The sequence below is a fragment of the Pezoporus flaviventris genome, unplaced genomic scaffold (assembly GCF_033815535.1).
Source record: "Pezoporus flaviventris isolate CSIRO_AGI_PZ_B2104156 unplaced genomic scaffold, CSIRO_AGI_Pfla_v1 ptg000031l, whole genome shotgun sequence".
NCBI classification, from domain to species: domain Eukaryota; kingdom Metazoa; phylum Chordata; class Aves; order Psittaciformes; family Psittacidae; genus Pezoporus; species Pezoporus flaviventris.
The window spans coordinates 41,087,650-41,107,618 of record NW_026892579.1 but is presented as its reverse complement, the minus strand read 5'-3'; the positions used below and the strand labels follow the sequence as shown (position 1 = coordinate 41,107,618).

Genomic DNA, 19,969 nt, shown 5'->3' with positions numbered 1-19,969 from the left:
ACTTATGTAAACAAATGGGATTTGCAGCTTCTGTGACATGGTTTCCTTGACTGCTTTAGAAAAGATATGCCCATTTCATTGACCTAATTTGTCCTGTGGCTTACTTAAATATGCAGCGTGAATATACTGGAAATAGAGATAACAAAACTTTTCTATGATAATTATTTTACAGTTTTCAATATTTAATCATTTTACATGTTGATGCAATGTTATGTTTATACAGGAAAAAAAAAAAATGTTAAATTCCTGAGGATTCTTTTAAGTAAGGTGTGACTCAGCCTCATAAAAGAATGGGGGATGACAGCAGCAGTAGTGTTGCACCTCAGTTGTCTGTTCAGTTATATGAGATACCAGCTCTTGATTCAACCTGCTTAGTGTTTATAATAACACGCATTATGTTAAATATATTGCACCTTTATGTATTAAAAGCCTACAGATTACTAATCTTTTGGAAATGACTGTTACACTGTGCATATTGTACTTTACCCTCATACATTACAAGGGGATTTAATCAATTTGGGATCATAATACATAGGGATGTACTAAAGTAATGATGCTGTTGAATGCAGAGGAATGATGTTTTCCACAAATATGCTGAGCCCATCTTAAATGAAGACTCTGAGGAAGTATATTTGTGTCAGATTTACATTTGCTGCATTTACTGACCAAACTTCCTGCTTCTTTTTCAGCTAACTGCTTTCCATGAATGCAGACACAATTCGAGGTGATAATTTTCTTCCTGTTACAGCAAGACTGAAACATATCCCAAAATATATTAAAAATATATATATTTTCCTGAGAGATTGTGTTATATATATCAGAGGTTTACATTTTTGCTGCAATATAAATTACTAATCTCTGAGGGTTTTCCTGTATTCCCCTGAGTGACTGATCAAAAGAGGAATGGCTGGTAAATAGTAAAACGATATATTAGGTAACCTTTTAAACTGTGTTCCACAAAAGCTTTCTTGGCAAGACACATACACTACATTTCACAAAAGGATCGAGAGAAATGAATATTAAAATGGAAGAAACTGACTTTTCAGCTTTCATAAAGATGCCACCAGCATGTCTGCAAGAAAAACAGGAGGAGGATCCACCACAGTGATATAGACTGCATCTGTAAGAAGTGACCATTATACTGTGTATATATATTGTACTGTAATACTGCAAGAGGGTTTTAAAAATCTTTCCACTTTATTTTTTTATGCTTATTAATCAGATACCGTTACTTATTGCAGTTGCAACTATGCACTTGTATAAAGCCATAATGTTGAAGTTTATATCATTCATACACGTCTATCAGAAGCTGCATGTCAGTGTTCAGCAGCTAGTACAAGTTTGAAGTATATACTAGTTTCAGCTACATCATCATGGGCAGTCCTGGTTTACCTGTCTAATTGCCTTAATTTAATTCTTTTTTTCCAAGTTTTTTGCCCACTCTCTCTATTTAAGAAAAAAAGAAAGTTTAACAGCTCTTAGGATGCAATTTTGCTTTGTGGCAGAAAAAATAGTGCACTATTTTTACACCTAGTAAGTATATCAATGTCAGCCTATTTTGAATGTATATCGACTGGTTTTAAGGGTGGAGGAAGTGTTGGTTACAGAAACAACATCTGATACCATTGGAGTTACCTGACCATTTGCTTGTACATGTAACTGCTCATCCAGCCCTTTTTACGAACCTCAATATTAGTTATTGACTTATATTAACCCTCATTAAGTGCTATGAAACTTCATTTTGCCTTGTTTTTGCATACTCTCCTAGATGTGTTTTTTATTTCTGGAAAACAAGAAAAGAATCTGTGACTATTTTTACATTTCACAACACAATAGCCGAGGACTGTCACAATCTTTAAGTAAAACATACTGTAGGTGTATTTTAAACTTTTAAATCTGGTTCTCTAGCACATAGCTGTAGGCATAGATAAATATTCCAGTAGTGTGTCTTGAGAACTGACAGCTGGGAAGAAAAGGCCTCAGAGGCACTTAATCTGACTTTTTTTTTTTTTTTAACTTGGAGTTGTACAAAAAATATAATTTATGTGGGCTCATTCATGATGTGTTCATAATTATCCCAGAAAATGCATGTTTTATACAACTACAGTATGCGATGTTAAACATATTGACAGTAAAAAAAATGTAGTCTCCTATTTGGTCTCTTTATATATATAAATATATATATATTTAAAATATATATATATAAAAAATATTGTGTGGGAGTGCAGTAATTTAAAATATGATCTAACACTTCAATGAAGGAGGACATTTCACTTTAAAAATTGTTTGTTTGTATTTTGTTTTAAAGCGTGTTGAATTGTTTGGAAGGATAGGACCATGATTTATTTAACACTATCATGAAGGGTGGACTTGGAAACACTGAAATACTGAAAACAAATAAATATATTTACATTTTGTAACCTCTGCTACAGTTCTGCTTAACAGAGCCAGAATGTATTCAGTCTTCTAGTTATGCACTCGCAAAGTAAACTGTTGTTTGTGAGTTCTGAAATTCAAAACTAGAACTTTCATACCATTTCTGTTAGGTATTATAAGCCAGCACACAGCTACAGTGTTTCTTCCCTGCTTGTTTTGATTTACAGAAGTATGGTATATTTTTAGGCAATGCAGATTTGCATAGAGTACAACATTAAAAATGTATACAGTAAAACTGTTTCCATTCACTGAATGCATAAATATTTTATATATATATATAAAAGTTACTTTGTGGGAAGTTCTATCCTTTTCTGAATTGGAGAATATTATATATATATTTTTAAATAAACTATTTGAGTAAGGTAAAATAGTTCCTGAACTTGAGAAGCTGGTAATTAATTGAAGTATTTAAATACATAGGCAAGTGCTTTGGCAGATACGGGAAAGGTGAGGGCTGCTCAAAAGGAAGCCAGGCAAAGCCTGTGTGTGGAGGAGGCACAGGCTCCTCAGGAGCTCTTTTGGCAGCCCATCAGGGGCTGAGGCTGTTGCTATTTCTCTCCTTGGCTTGCCCACGTAATACTGTGAATCCCTGGGGCCCTTTTAAGCTGGTATTTTTAGGAAATGTAGTGTATTACTGTATTGTGGCACTCCTCTGTTCTCCTTCATGCAGTTTGTCCCAGAACAAAAGAACAGCATGAGTTCTGTTGAGCTGCAATGTAGAGATTATTGGCAAATGGTATGATGTACGCGAACCTTCTGCCTTCTGGTTTTGTACCCAGGACACAAAAGAACAGCAAAGCTGCTCTTCTGTTCTTACTTGTCCTGCTCGAGACAGAGCTTCCACCTGCTGATCTATGGATTGCAAAGAACTTTTAAGCATTAGTTCCTCAAAATTACATTGTTTTCTTATTGTCCAGTGGTAACCTTTTAAAGTCTTTGAGAGAAGAGCATATTCCTGAACTAAGCAATATTTGTCTAAGTCACTGATGATTAAACACTTTCTGTAACAGGGCTGTCCCAGCAAAAGTATGATGTAGTGTAAAAACCTGCTTATTTTACCCTGGTGCAAAGACTGGATTTTTTTTCTGGGACAGAGATGGTGCTTGCCTCAAACAACTTCCAAGGTCGAATGGGATAGTCGACAACTTTAAGGTGTCTATATGCCTGGTCTTGCTATCTGGCAGGAAGCACCCGAGGTCCCTCTAGACTCAGGTCTCTGAAGTTGCCACGGTCTTACAGTTGGATCCAGCACAAGTGATGAGCTGGCAGGTTCTTGCAGTGATACTTACTGTGACTCCCAGACACCTACTTGACCTCAACAGCCATCATCTCCGAGAACTCTTTTAAGTGTCTTAGAGAACTCTGGCTCACAATCAAGCAAATTAAATTCAGTGCAAACCAAGAATTTAATAACATCCCATTTTAAGGGTTTTTTCAGCTTGCTTACATCCCAAACTGGACATCCTTAAACCATTATTAGTGATGAAGGTATCGTTTCATGTTCTGCTTCATACGAATTGTTTCATGTTCTGCTTCATATGAATCTCGAATATCAAAGAATCTGGAAAGGAATAAAACAAACCAGCTTGAAAAGAATTAGCAGGGAAGTAATTACTGTTTATCATCATAGAAAAAACATGGCTGGGAAACCACCTAATTTAAACTGATTTCCACATCTGTGTAACTCTTCTTTTGTAATAGCTCTTCCTGTGGGCTCTGAGGTGTTATTTCCTTTTTTCTTTTTCCCTATTACATATGTCCTTAAATGGATAATGATTGTTCAGTGCAGGAAGTGTCATTTTACCTCATTTAAAGGAGTGAATGAAGACTTTCTACACATTATATGCTGTTTAGGACCTTTTAGCTAATAGTGAATGACTTTCTCCAAAGAGTCAACCCACTCTAAAATCCAGTTTTGAGCTCCACCAGTTGAGTTGTGTGTCCACCTCCCCACTGCATTCCTTTCAGTCATATTGTAGTAGTTCAGGTTGGCAGAATCAGGCTATGGAGCAGCTGTGTGCACAGCATAAGGCAGTGTAAAAGGCTCAAGGGTCAGGCACTTCCAAGCAGTCCAGGCACTGGCGTCTTCTGCTGGATTAGCGTAACACAAGGAACAGGTATGTCTACATGGTGTTACTCTGCGCAGAGTGCTAAGCGTCACAGAGGCCCATAGGGTAGGGGAGAGGATGGGTTTGCATTTGTGTGCAACATCCTGTTCACTGAGGACAGTTCAGAAATAGGCTTTTGGGAACAGTAAACTGTACTTGTTTTCCATTGTCTGTATCCTCACTTTCAGACCAGCAACCTGCTGTCTATGGAATCATGCCCTCACTCTTTTTGGGGGTAGTAAGTCTCAGGATAAACACTTTGTCTGACTGTTAGACGTGTGGCTCAGTACAGCTTGTAGCTTATCAAACACAGTTGCAGCTCATCGTATTCATGGCTGGAGACATTTGGGGTTACCTGGTGGGCTTCACTAGAGTTCAGACCTTGTCCTCTCAGTCAAGAACGCTCACACTGACACAGTCCTGGCAGGACCTGCACTTTCTCACCAGGACAGGAAAGGCTGCATTACCTTGTGAGCATGTTATAAACTGGTGCAGGGAGATACTAAGTGTATAACCAGGCACTTGAGCAGGACCTGCCAATGGAGACATGTCACCTCCTGCCCTGAGGATGACAGACACTTCCTGCCTTACCCACACTGCAGTAAATCTGCAGTGCTGTCTGGCCCTTCCTGCCTTTGGATTGCTGCTGCATCATGTGGCAGACAATTTGCTGGCCTCTCCCGATGCTGTTGAATGACAAGTTTAACAAGATTTATCCTCCCCTTGTTCTTGTCCTTTAACCCAGCCCTGGAGGTTACAGTTTATGTACTGGAAAACCACAGGGGCTGCGCTCTCTTAGGGCTTGCCCAGGACTTGAGCCTATGTCTGCCTCTCCAAAGTGACAGAAATTGTTCTCTGGGGAAAAAAAAAAAGTGTGTAGAACTTTTGCTACCTTCTGATTTGTTCCATATCTCTTGCAGCTTGAATGAGAACTCGTGGTCCAGCTTTCCAAGTCCACAAAATTACTTTACCTTAAGTTTGTGAATTCCCCAGCCTTCTTTTCCTCAGTCTTCCCCCCCCCCCAGGTTTCTAAAATGCTTTATTAAAAATATGTTAAGTAATGTGTAGAGAAGTTTTCTTAATCACATTTTCAGCATTTTATGATGAAAAAAACCAACTTGCAGTGCTGATCCTCAAACTGAAAATGGAGGTCTTCAATTTGCTACAGCATCATTCAGGACTATAAAAGAAGTCACTAACAGAGAAGGTTTGGACTTTACACAAATCTTTATCAAGAAGAGGCTTTAGTTAAGAAAATGAGATGGGAAGTGTTTTGTTCTTTTCAGATGCTGGAGCTCTTTAGTATTTTGCAGGTGAATGCACAGCCTGATGTTTCAAGTATTAAGGTGAAAACTGCCAATTAATGACCCATAATGAGTATTTAATTTTCTCTCCATATACTGAAACAAAATAAAAATTAAATGCAATGAAACTTAACTGTAAGAATGACATTGATCAGTCATGAAAAATAGCATTTATTAACAAGACCTGGAAAATACATCACATGCCACCTGCCACCATTTAGACCACTTCAGGTATCTGACACAGCTTTACTAGAATCAGTAACAGGATATTTGCAGTTACTCTCTCAACCAACATAGAGACATGCATACATTTTACTGGAGCAATGAAAAGTGTTCATCTTCGAGCTTGCCCTCGAGAATGTGAGATACGTGAAATCATGTCCACAGATGCATCTCTTCCCAGCACTTTCCACTCAAATGGGAAAGAGCAGCTGTGCTCTCTGATGGTGAGGTCTCGGTCTGACTGGAGTGTGCTCTGGCACAAACAGCTACTTTTGCTGTTGCAGAGAAAATCCCCCTCTTCCACAAGAGTCCTGTGATTCAGTGTCTTGCAAGGAAAACCTGCCTCAAGTGACGTCAGTAGAGTCTGTCACTAGTTATCAAGGGTGTCAAGATCAAGGGTGCCATGATTTTAACTTGTCAATAATCAATAATACTGTAAGAACTCATGAAATACCTATCTTTTCATTTTGGAAAATGAATTTTGATTGTTCTCCAAACAATCAAATTGTTTGGAGTTTTGACTGGAAAGGCATTACTTCCAGATCTGTTAATAGTTCTCAAGATTTTACCTTTTTAAATATCACAGAATCATAGAATAGTTTGGGTTGGAAGGGACCTTCAAAGGTCATCTAGTCCACCCCCTCTGCAATGAGCAGGGACATCTTCAACTAGATCAGGTTGCCCGGAACCACATCTGGCCTGGCCTTGAATGTCTCCAGGGATGAAGACATTCACATCCATCACCTCTCTGGGCAACCTGTGCCAGTATGCATATTGATTAGCATCTGCAAAGTAAAAATTTAAGTGAAGCCTGTATGCTCTTCAGCAAACTTAGACAGGCTAAAAACTGACAGAGCACAGAGCAGTATCTTAACTGTGAACCACTGGGGAGGAATCAATGCTGCGCACCTAAAAGCGCACGTGCGGCTAGGCCAGTCTCCATAGGGACTGCATTTGGGGAGCCTGGGTATCGGTTCAGGAATTCCTGTTTGAATGCGGTTTTTAACACTGTTGTTCAAAGTTTCATTAATTACTACACATTCTAGTCTCTCCTGTTCCCAAAACTGTATGTTCAGTGAATGAGAGCTTAGGTTGAAAAATTAAAATTCAGAGCAGAGGTTTTACTCTTATCCTAATCAAAACTGGGTGTATTGAGGAAAGTGACTAGGTATCCTGTGTCAGCTGTACAAACCGCTATTTAAGTGTTTCATGTGAGCACAACAGTCCCAGCTGGATTTGTGACTTAGCAAAACACATTTAGAACTTGATTTTGGATTTGGCCTTTAGTTTTCTTCATCCTAAAATACAGATAGTTAAACTAAGTGAGTTGCTTGCAGGAAGACAAACATCTGTTGTTTTTCATACAGCAGATGAAGAAAGATGAGTTGCTATGTTGATGCAAAATTGAAGAAAATCGCATATATGTAACCAGAAGTACTGAAGTGATACGAGAATATATAAACATCTAAATATGAAATACCTTGTTCATTTAGTAAAAAATCCCATAGAAAATGTGATACCAGTGAAGCTTGTCTTATATGACGAATAAAAATATGCTGCTTAAATTAAGTATCTATCTTAGCAGAATTATTTCTAAGAGAAAACAAGCATGACCGTACTAGGTATGCTTAGGGATGAATACCAGGCTTAAGAGAGAGACAGGGAGCTTCCTCAACCTTTCTTCTGTTGTTTAACCTTAATTGTGTCAAGGGTTTTGATGGTAACTGTGGTATGTGCTGAGGAGTGTCTTCTAATCAGTCTTTTTAGTCTTCCTGTAGTGCAGGATTGTGGCTGTGACCCAAATATTGAGAATGAGCATGGTTATGAAACGGATGAGAACTAAAAGGGGGAAAAAAAAAATATCTTGTAAGCATAAATCAAAACATGTCAACTGTGGTCATTTTCAGAGGACAAGCTGTTTTCTAATCTTCCCTGGTCTGCAAATAGGCTGGGTCCCATTCTGCAACTCTTTTCAGTCAATTAATTCAGGAACACAGAAGCAATTTGAGTAAATATAGCAGAGGACAGCATTTAACTTAAAATTTATAGTTAAAAATAATATGCTACAGTACCTTTAACAGTAGAAGTCTGGAGTAGCCTCATAAAAATGTATATTTACACCAAAAATTAAACTCAGTTTCCTCTCACGTGCCCTTTATAACTGTGCGTGTTGTTTACAATAAAGGGATTATTCTGTAGTGTCACCTGTTAAGTTTAGACTTTGGGGAGACAGGAAATACTTGTATCTGTCTGATTTTAATGAGAGAAAATCTGACAACTGAGAAAAAAGTAGGGTTTTTAACCAAAAAAAGTCTCTGCCTGTGAGTGCACAATTGGAAGTGTAGGTATTGCTAATACACATTTGATATCTGCAATATTCACAGAAATGTGCACAAGATTTATTTTGAGAAATACGTGATATTTGACAGTTTCATACACCTGTATGAAACCAAGAGGAACATGCCAAAGTGTTCAGTTAGAAGTTAAATTTTAATTTCCCATTAGATCAGCACAGCATCAATGTTTGCTGCCATCTTTTTCATGCCCCAGTGCATCCTGTGCTGAATTTTTAAAAGCAGCTGCAACCAGAGCCAGCTTTTTACATTCAGGATGTTTTTCTCCCTTCCCTCCTCCCCTAAATACACCTCTCTTGCTTCTCTCATCAGTGTAAGTGTGTAGCTGTGGGCAAACTGAACTTGATAACTGATCTAGACTAAACGTCTGCGTGTGCATTATGCCAATTTTTTGGTGAGCCAGTTAACTGCCTGGCCCCACAGACTCTTCCTCTGGCAAAGAGAAAGCAGCAAGCATAGGGGTGGAAATGAGTGACTGAGCCAGGGACTTCCTTTTCCTGAGGAAGAGCCACTTTAACTGCTTGTAAAACCACAGCCTTATTGTGCTGCAGTGTGCTGCTTAAAAAAATAAATAAATCCATTCTAGTGCTGTTTCTGATGAAACAGGAGTTTTGAACCAGAACAAGGACCAAATAAAGTACAATGTGATTTTGTTACTTGTCTTACATCCACCAAGTCTTGTTTTGAACCACTTACTGAAAAATCTGCTGTATTCCTTAGCTCTTTCAGTTTTGTCAGGATGGTAAGCAGCTGTTAAATGAATCTGCTTTATGATGAAGGCGGATGCAAATTACATGTTTTAAGCCAGTTTTTTTATATCTTACCAGCCTACTATTTCATTTTCAGCCTGCAATAAACTTTCTGAATGTGCCTAAAACTATTGATATACTAAGAGTTCTAGAACTTCAGATTTCTAGAAGAATTTTTTATTGCACAAACCCCCCAATAAGAAGCACTTACTATTGGAAAAACTAACACTCAATTATCACAGTTTAAGTTGTATTTTACTAAATTTATTTATTTATGTATTTAAATATTAAAGATTTTTAATGATTTATTCTGCTACTTTCATAATTAAGTTGATTTTGTAATGCTTTTACTGTTTGAAAAAAAATAATTCTGGACCACTTGTCACCAAGCGATAAGCGTAAGCAGGTTTGTTTGTTTGTTTTCCCCAGGTATTTCACTGATGTGTAACCCTGTGCTCCTTTCTTAGCTTTAACTTCTTCCCTCACAGTGCCAGTATACCAAGTTCATGGTTTGGTCTTCTGAGACCAGATAACTGCATTACCTTGGAAAGACAGGCAATTCCAGGCTTTACTCACCCCCAAGATCATTTGTAGTCACTATGGTTGTAAATATCCTTGCTGTAAATTGAATGAATTCTTATTAGTGTATTAGATACAACATGTTTATACCCTCAAAAATGATGAAATATCTATTTTTCAATAGAGGATAATCTTGTAAAATACTTGCATAATAATATACTCTGTAGAGATATTCCCACTTTCTGTGCATCACTGTTTTAGCTTCGGAGATCAAGCTCTCAAAGCTGTGTGACATTGTATTAATGGTCTTTTTTAATGAGAAAATGACTGATATAATTAGAATTTTCTGTCTCTCTCACTGTACTGGATGTAGGCAGAGTTTACTGCTCCTCTTTCTGTTCAGCTCTCTCCTCTGGTAGCTGCTACTGAGCTACACCCACAACCAAGTTAGCATGACTTGGCCATTGTGAATGTTCACGTGATTGCTTTTAGGCTTCTGCAAATAAGAGGAATCCAGCTTTCCTACCCACAACAAATCTAAACATTAATTATTTCACATTTGCAGCATATTAAAACCATTTAGAAAGTTCACTGCCATTGTTCAGTGAACATACCACAATTCATAATTATGTTTCACAGGGCAATACATCTGGCATCACTGTGTTTTACAGTAAGAACATTATGAACAAGTTTTGCGAATGTGACAGAGACTTCTGACAAATAGCTATAGAAGAACTGTTCATGCAAACCACTAGCTAGTTAACACATGAACTGTACAAATCACTGTTCTTTGCATGTTCTTAAATTTGCCTCTGTTTAGAAACATTTACACATAGTCACAGTATTAAAGGTATTTAGCAGTAAGTGTGTACCTATTTAGAATCACAGAATAGTTAGGGTTGGAAGGGACCTTAAGACCATCTAGTTCCAACCTCCCTGCTCACACTAAACCATGCCACCCAAGGCTCTGTCCAGACCAGCCTTGAGCACTGCCAGGGATGGAGCATTCACAACTTCTTTGGGCAACCCATTCCAGTGCCTCACCACCCTCACAGTAAGAACTTCTTCCTTATATCTAATCTAAACTTCCCCTGTTTAATTTTGAACCCGTTACCCCTTGTCCTACCACTACAGTCCCTAATGAAGAGTCCCTCCCCAGCATCCTTATAGGCCCCCTTCAGATACTGATGACTTCTCAGAATTAGTGTTGTCCAACTCAAAATTTAGTACCTTTTCATGCTGGATCACTAGTAATTTTATTAAATCCTACAACATTGAAATTGTTTCTTTGTAAAGACACTCAGTTATTTCAACTGTACCACGTTATCTTGAGAATATTTGCATGTTTTCTAAGTGAAAATGTCATTGGTCTCAATGATAAAACTTGACTTCAAGACCTGTGTTGTATCTGAGTCCCAGAAGTTGGCACTGAGGGGAACCCTATTAGGCAATATTTCTACGTACTATGACTGAGTAAAGACCTACTGAATGAGGCATTAAGAGGTACTGCTTTAAAAGAGGAAAACTCAGTGATTCACACCGAGTTGCCCATCGCTTACTTGCGCAGGTATATGCAGACATACTCCAGGTCAAGGCGCTGACTTGTCCAGAATCTTTTGTCTGCCAGAGACACTGCAGCTGAGCCAGCTTACTGGCCGCACTGATGAATGTACACAAATTCTGAAAAGCAGATTAAAAAAACGAGAAAGAACCTCTGTCTCTGCCATTGCACTACCTCAGTGTTTAGCTTATGGCTGTTAGTATGTAACTCAGCAAAAACCGTGACTAAGTTTTCATTTAGAATAAAAAACTGTACATGCTTTTTCAGTATTTGCCAACTCAAGCGTTTCAGCTTCTTACTAAGGAACCATAAAGCAAAAAACTGAAGTTGCCAGAAGAGAGACCAATTTCCAAGGTACTGCCGAGAAAGAAACTCAAAGAGCACAACTGCTACTACTGTTGGCAAATGCTTGAGAGAGGCAAATACAGTAAGAAGCAAACAAACTAAAAAGCCTCTCAACCTGCTACATAAAACTGTTTATACCAGTTAGCTAAAATGAGACTGGTCTAGTCTAAACAGCAAAGTTGATTTAGACCATCTGTTACCATTATGTCTGGCAAGCTAAACCATCAAAGAATGAGAAAACTAACTAGAATGTGTGGAAGATTAGTCCAATTGGTGGGGAAAAAAAATGAAGGGAACAGACTATTCACTCTGTCATCCTTTTGAGGGGGGGATTTTCAAAGGCAGCAGGTAGAGGGGACCTCCACATGCCCAGATTTCCCTTGCAAGCAAGGATCACTGTTAGGCTTAGAAGCTTTTATCCTCATTTCTATCATCTTTTGCATTAGCAACTCCAGTTCATCTCAGTTCAATTTTAACTTTCTTCTGATTATAAGGGGAAAAAATTCTTTAACCTATGTAAGGCATTATCAGATGGTAGCTTCCTTGCAAAATTCTAGGCCAAAAGGGAAAAAAGATCTTGTGAAATATTTAACATTCCCTGTATCAAATGCTTTGACTGATGCTCTATTGCTTTCCTCTCGTGGTAAAGTTTACTAATCAGGATTATGACATTAGGACTAAAGAGGCAATACTTTTTCACCAGCTTAAACCTTTGCTAGTTTTAATTAAGGCACCACAATTAACAACCTTAACCTCAGAACATAACTCCACCAACCCACCTGAGTCTCTTGCCAGTGCTACTCACAGAAGTGAGAACCAGCTGTATTTGAAAACTGGCTAGTTGTTCTGAAAGCTAACCTAAATGATGAATTCTTCTAAGGACAAATATAAGGAGAGATTTCAATGATAAAGATTTCCAGAAAAAAAATCTTTATTTCATATGAAGACCTAATTTCAAATAATCATGCAGCACTTACCAAGGCCAGGTCTATTATCCACTTCCGAAGTGTTATCATGTACCAGCCCCCCCAGAATCTTACATTATGTTAAGGTTCATAGCACTGAAAATTCTAGGATTCCAAAACTGCCTAGGGAATTAGATTTTTTTAAACATCTGGATAAAATCTTATTGAAACTTTTGTAAGACTATACAATCTACATAAAACATTAAGCACTGCTTGAAACACTAAGTATTCCTATTCTTCACACTGTCTTTGGTTGAACAGTGCCTGGAGTTTCTCCAGAGCTGCTCCAAAGCACAAGACTTGAGATTTAAAAAAAACCTCAAACACTGCTGTATTCATCACAGCAAGTACAATTTGCGTGGATAGGAATCCAAGAAAACAGATTCATCATTTCGACCCTGCACCTCTAGCAAAGATGGAAATGAAGCATTGCTCTTACTCCTTATCAATCAGTTGTGGTCCTTCTAAAGCACATAAAGCTTATGTCTTGTAGATATTTTACTGGGATCCCAGAAATCAGCATGTAATGTGGAAGGGTGGCTGAAAATTATTTACAACAGTAGCACAAAACAAATGACATCATAGCTGCTATGCAAAGAACTACCAAACAAGCTACATACACCAAAATTCCCAGATTTCAAAGGATACATGACTGCATAGAACAAAGCTCGTTTCTTGTTTCCATTGAAATGCAGAATAAACAAAAGAAGAATGACATCTGAAAGAAAGAAAAGATTGCTTGTCACAGAAGGGAGAGAAGGGTCCAAATGCACCACTGGGTGCCACATCTATGGAAACTTGTATCTTACGGGGTTTTGTCTCTCAAATTTGATTGTGTCTAAAACAGTGCAAACTCCAAAATGAAGCTTTTCTTAAGAGTCTGGAGTGTTTATAATGTTTTTCTCCCACGTGGAGTTACCAGATAAAGGAGGAACTTACACTGCAACTCCATGTGTGTATTAGATCTTTTTCTTCTACCCAATAATGTTTTCATAAAATTTATAAGAATTCAATTACATTGGAGATGTGCATTCCCTCTTTTCCCCAGTTCCAGCTAGAACTGGTCAGTAGATTAACATCACTGCACTGGAGTACTGCACCTACATGCAGATCCTTCGAGTGCTGAATGAGCCCTGTTTTATTTCCAAAGCATGGCTTAAAAAATTACCTTGTGCAATGATGATGGGATATTCCAGGTATGTCTGCAGGGGATAACCATAATAGATCTGGTATCTCAGAAACACAAGGAAGCTGAACAGAAAGACACAAAACAGTGTGACTGCACAAAGGAACAGGACAGATCCTTCACAGCTGGTTTGATTGTGCCAAAGGCTCCAGATAGGTGTAGCACCTGTTGTCAAACCGATCAAATGAACATGAAGCCAAAGTGCAAGGCTGATGATTCGACAGTCTACTTCTGTCACCCTCCAACAGAGTAAGATGTAGAGAGCTGCCCACACTTCTTGTCCAGGTCTTCATGTAACAGTGTGTAACGTGTAATTTTATTAATTACAACTGATGACGAAGAGAGACCAGACCTAGAAGATACCTTCACTTTGCAACTGCCTTGGTGCCTCTGCGATAACTCTTGATTTCTTTCTTTATGTTTGCAGTTCAATCTATACGTTCAGCAAGTTTACAGGAACAGAAAACATCTTCCAAGGTGTCTAGACCACACCGATTGCGTAGTGTAGCTGTGCTGCTTAGACTAAGAGCCTATTCTTTACTGCATAAAACAAAGACAGTTCACCTTCCTGCCACTCCACAATAAAGTATCGAAAAGGCATTTAATTTTTATGATGTTTTCTTTACTGTCTTCAACTTTCATGCAAGCCCATGCAGACAGACAGAAACTTGAAGGCTGCATTAAAAAACAGAAAGGACTCTTAGGGCATAGTTTTATGTGAGGAAAAATTGATGGGTTTCCAGTGTACAAGGATGTAATAGGGAAGGAACTACTTGCCTTGTAAGAAACTGGCTTTTACAGAATTCAGAATTTAAATATCAGAATTTCCTAGAAGTCTTTAGGGTCAAACTGGACTCCTTGCCATCAGCACCATATTTCTGTGTCACTCCTCTGCCAGGTCACTGCATGCTGACTCCGCAGAACCATCCCAGTTTATACCAGTAGCTCCAAAGCTCCCTGCAGCTGCAACATTTCTAAAGGTTGTGGGATAAATAACCTACTAAATAAACAAATAGTCCTAACAGAAGTTTAAAAAAAGCTTTGCTGCAACTCTTTTAAAATAGTTCTGCCCAGAGCAGTTGCACATCCTGCACTGGTGTGGGTACTGTGGTTATGACGCAAGTGCTGAGGATATACTTACGGCTTCTCCCTGCTCTTCTGAAACGTTCTTAAAAAGCCTTTCTAATGCACACCAACTCACATGATTCATTTTAAAACTGCTTTCTGGCTGGGCGGGAAGGTTAGTTATCTCTGCTGGAACTAGAATTTAGCTCACTACTCTTACGTGTAAGGGTAAAAAGCAACCACAAGGGCTCAGTGCCATGGATAAACATGGGCTACAAACAGCCACAGCAGACACCAAGACAATTCTGCACAGCTCCATGCAAAGAGGTGTCTGTATGTCCAAGCCTCTGCAGTGCCAGAGCTGGGTGGACAGTTGCTGTGCACCTAACCGAAGATGAGGCACAGGTGCTTTCAGAAACAAAGTCTAATTTTTGTGAGGTGATTTTTCTGAATAGAAAGCCCTTTTCTGGCTTGGTGTGGATGGCTACATGTTCTGGCCATCTCCATTCCTCAGTACAGCAAAGATGAGACTCTTCAGTGTACTTTCTCTCACATGCTTGTACCCACATTTGAATCACAGAATGGTTTGGGTTGGAAGGGACCTTAAAGCTCATCCAGTTCCAATCCCTGCCATGGGCAGGGACACCTTCCACTAGACCAGGTTGCTCAAAGCCCCATCCAACCTGGCCTGGAACACATCATGCACATGAATGTGCATGCACATGCACTTTACTTATTTCTCATTCCATGCAATCCTATTTAAGCAAGATTTAATAAGCCTAGCCCATGTAAGCTTATTACAGACTGACAAATCTTTACAATTGGACACGGTTTATAATTTTCTTAAAGAATGTTTTACATATTCAGATGAGAGAAGCCCGTCTAACTAGTACAATTACCTGCACAACATGGCACACGGACCATTTAATAACCTAAATACATGACATAAACCAAACAGCAGGTGTTCACTCCAGCCGCACTGCCTGTCTCACGCTGGTTTGGGGTAAGTTTAAAAAAAAAACAAAAAACCAAAAAAAGCCGAGTTTCCCTTTAAGCAACAGCGCGGAAACACACTAAAACGGGAAGTTTCTGCTCCAAAACGCCTGTACGCCCAACGAATGCAGGACACGGCACACTCACATGACAGGGGAACCGGGAGGGGGCAGGCTCAGCGGAGGCTGACCGTGAGTGACAGTAAGGAGCAGTTTCAAACCGAAGAGAGCAAGGACTGCTCTCCGACCATTTCAAACCGAAGAGAGCAAGGACTGCTCTCCGACCATTTCAAACCGAAGAGAGCAAGGACTGCTCTCCGACCCTTTCGCCCCGCCACTCAACACCCTCCTGTGCGCGGCCGGCCCTGCTAAGGCAGGAACTCCATCACCAACTGACACCGCCGAGCGTCCCGCCCGCAGCTGAAGGAAGCCCCGCCGAGGCGAGCCCCAACGGTCCTCTCGCCGCACGCCGCCCCCGCGCAGGGAGGGGGAGCCTCCATGTCGCCCCCCGGCCTCCCCGCCGCGGCCTTACCCGGCCAGCTCCAGCAGCAAGCTGCCCGTGCTAACCCCCCGCGCCGACCCGGCCGCCAGCACGGCTGCCAGCTGCGGCAGCTTGATCACGGCGCACACGGCCCAGGTGCTCCAGTGTGCTAGCTCCAGCAGCGTCGGCGCCATCCTGCTGCGCTGCACACCCGCGGCAAGCCGAACTGGGCAACCCGCGGTGTGGTGCGGTGCGGCGTGGCGGGGTGTGGCGGGGAGCTCGGCCCGACCCGACCCGGCCCGGCCCCAGCCGTCACGGAGCGCTCATGGCGCCCGCGCTGCCCGGGGCGTAGGGCGTGGGGCCGTGGGCTCGAAGCCCGCCCGGCCTGCAGGCAGAGGAAGGCCGGGCCCGGCCCGGCAGCCGGCGTCCCAAGGTCGGCATCAGGCCCGCGTCTCGCCAGCCCAGAGGGCCGCTCTTGGCAACACCGGGAGGGCGGTGCGGTTTCCTCAGGAAGGGGGAGTGCTTCCTGCAGCACCGCGGGGAACGGGGAGCAGGTGCGTGCGGGAGCCGAGTCTCCCGGGTGTCTCCATGCCGCTGGCTGTGGGCCTACCCACAGGTCACGATCCTCGGTGTTGGGGCCGAGAAACTATGAGCGTTGTCCCTGGACTTATTCTTTATTGCCTTAAATAAAAGCCACAAAACAGTAATCATCATATGCTGTGTTGGTTTAAACAGTTAGCCATGGGTTGTGTTCATCTAGGACTGGTGGTCGGCTCATGGTTTGGACCTGCAAGCTGGGTTTCCATTTTCTGACCCAAAATGGAGTCACCAGTGTTCCAGCTCCCATGGTTTCAAGACACACTGGTGCTGGTTGCAGCAGCAGCAGTGGTGTAGTTCTGACAGCAGTGGTCTTGGTTGCACAGAAGGAAAGTTAAGCAAAAATAAATGTTTCTGAATGCCAGACTTGTCAGCTTATCAGAGATGGAGCAACTTCACCGGAATGCACACCTACCCACCATGCACAGTAACGCACAGAAACAGTGAAGCACAGTCCTTAAAGCTTCCATACGCGTCAGTTTGTCAGAACTGAGCAAGAGCAGTTATCCAAGGAAAATGCATTCGTATTGATCGTGCACATACATGGTTCTTTCGTACCAGCATATGGCTAGGACAACTCCATGTCAAATCCATACCATTAATCAGATTTTTACCTACAGCATAATTGCTTTAACACGAGGGATTATTTTCAGGCATAACATTTCTTCCTTTTCATTTCAGTGGAAGTTTCATTTCTGTATGCCTGATAGTTCTTGGCGCAGTTTAGTTTCAGCTCTTTTGCATTTCTCACAAATTGTTTTCTGTTGTTTTGATAATATGATTTGACAAACCTGTTTGCATTCATTCCACATACCTTTTTGTGGTATTTTAAAACACTGTTTGAATTCTGGGTCATGCTGCCCTCTGTAATTCAGTCATTAAAGGAGACATTTAGAAATACATAAAATCTCAAAACTCTTGAAATAAATGCCCCCCATACAGAATTTTTATTTAAAAACTGTGTTTCTGTTAATAGAATTTAAATTAAGCTGTTCAAAGACAATAAGACTCCAAAGGAAGAAATGAAAATTGTAATATAAAAATTAAAGCTGTTCCAAAATCTTCTTGGTAAACCAAATTCTCAGCCTTCTGGAAGTATTGTTTACTTGAAATAAAGTGGAGTAAGCCATTAGAGAAGATGAAGTTACCTCATTTAAAATGAGATTTGGGGTGTAGTTGTGTCTATCACTTCAGATAATCTGAAAATAATAATATAAATACTTAAAGTTGTGTATTGCTGTGTGGATGCTGATCCAACAAGATGCAGTAAAAATACCAATAGAACGCACTGCCTTGTATCCTACTAGAGTCATCAACAAGCTGAACTGACCTTAAGCTATTAAGCAGGTCCATGAGCATTTTTTCATTCAGCTATTTTTATATTTAACAAAGACAAACATTTAACTTCAGTCAACATTTCAGCTTTTTTAAAAATACATCCTGCTATGCACTGCAAGCAGTCAGTTAAGCAAAGTGATTTAAAGATAATCTTCTATATCTTTTTACTGGCCACTTAACTAGCAACTTGGGGAAGAAAGAGCCATCACAGTGCTGGGCAGCCCCATTCAAGGTTATGACCAAAAAAAAAAAAATTAGAAGAGTATAAGAAATTCTTCCTATTCTGCTTATATTACTTAGTTTCATATCAAATTCCAGACTCTTCTACTTGATAAGTTGCAGAGGAATGCAGAACCACTTTAAATTACAATTCAGTAATAAATTCATTACAGTTGAATCTACAGCCCAGATTGTCTGTTTCACAGCAGGTGGGCAGTGGTTTAATGCTGTTGCACTTCAAGGAGGAATGCAAATGTTGATTCCCATTAGAAACAAAAAGAAGGAAAATAATCTTTCTATAAGAACCAAAGACAGAATGCCAAACCAGAAGAATTTTTTCCAATAATGATGTTGGCTTATCATAGTTGAGTTTTTAAGCAAAACGATGTCTTGAATTCTGTGGGTTTGCAAGGAATGCAGAGTGCACTCTGGCTCATTATTTCCTCAGCCTACCATGCCAGCAGGGGAATAGTTCACTTGATAGATAATTGGTAGTTTAAGCTTTAGGTTAGCATAAAGAAAGTTCCACAACTGAGGAACCTGTGGGGATGGAGACAGCTCCCTAGGAGATGTGTGGAGGAAGCCTGGGAGTGGACAGAGATGGCCAGGGACAGCAGGCTGTGGGAGTCATGCTCACTTGCCTTGAGAAGGGAGTGCGAACACCCTGTGTGAACAGGGACAGCCTGGGGGGTGGGGGTGGTGGGAGGTGGAGAACAGAGGAATTTTGATATACCTGCGCAGTTGCAAAACTGTGACCTCTGGGATCGCAGGGACAGGGTGGCATAGCTCATGATGACTACTGTGATGAAAGGATGCTAACTTGAGTAGTAAGGCTGATGCAGAGTCATCACAAAAGCTCACCATAAGGAAGGAGTGCTGAGAGACTCCCCAGTGGCAGAATGACTGTTTCAGCACTGTTAGGAAGAACCTCCTCTTCCTAAAGAAGTCCAATGGATCCCTGTATACTTCATTTTTGAGGTTATGTTATACAAATGTGTGTGGTAGGAGTGTAAAAGAAACACTGGAGGTTGCATGTAGTTCATTAGTTTTGTGTGTAGTATGTTATATATATTTGTGGAAAATTGGAAACATGGCTGCATTTATTTAACATTTACTTGATGTTAGGCTGAACAGAAGTATCACCAATGGAATGAAACTACCATAAGCAAAAAATCCCTGGACCTTGTCGTCTCAGTGTTTGCTCTGTGAAATGGTTTATTTAGTTAACTGAAGGCCATTCTGGGTAATGGCACGTTATGTAAAATAATAGGATAGCTGAAAAGTAGTACTTAAAGAGCCTAAAATGTGAAACACAGACTTAAAAACCTAACCCAAAAGCCAAAGAACTGGAAGGAGCATAAGGGAAGGAAAATATTAACGAGTTTGTACTGGAACTCCTTAAATGGGTTTTCATATTAAACTTGAAATTGTCCCTTTTATGTTGAAAATCTACATTGAGCTTGTAGCCCAGAGAAGAGGTTGAACTGTAGCATTTGGATCTGGAACTGGTACTGTTCTAGATCCATGC

General features: G+C 40.4%; 2 protein-coding genes across 4 annotated transcripts in view; one reads left to right on the top strand and one right to left on the bottom strand.

Moving 5' to 3' along the window:
- Window positions 1-2,806, top strand: part of ROCK2 (Rho associated coiled-coil containing protein kinase 2) — a 102,408-nt gene extending 99,602 nt beyond the window's left edge. For all 3 annotated transcript variants that reach the window (XM_061460808.1, XM_061460810.1, XM_061460811.1), the window contains one exon: window positions 690-2,806. Coding sequence is in view for 1 of the 3 variants with exons in the window: in XM_061460810.1 (XP_061316794.1) it covers window positions 690-693 (4 nt within the window). In the remaining 2 variants the exon portion in view is untranslated. The remainder of the gene's footprint in view (window positions 1-689) is intronic.
- A 2,755-nt stretch (window positions 2,807-5,561) lies between these two features.
- On the bottom strand, window positions 5,562-16,826 carry SLC66A3 (solute carrier family 66 member 3). Its single transcript, XM_061460816.1, is given in 10 exon segments — window positions 5,562-6,097; window positions 6,142-7,909; window positions 9,750-9,791; window positions 11,252-11,372; window positions 12,576-12,633; window positions 13,212-13,281; window positions 13,732-13,814; window positions 16,339-16,553; window positions 16,556-16,638; window positions 16,641-16,826. Coding segments are annotated over 9 exon segments (849 nt in total). The 5' UTR covers window positions 16,729-16,826; the 3' UTR covers window positions 5,562-6,097; window positions 6,142-7,820.
- Window positions 16,827-19,969: the final 3,143 nt, after the last annotated feature.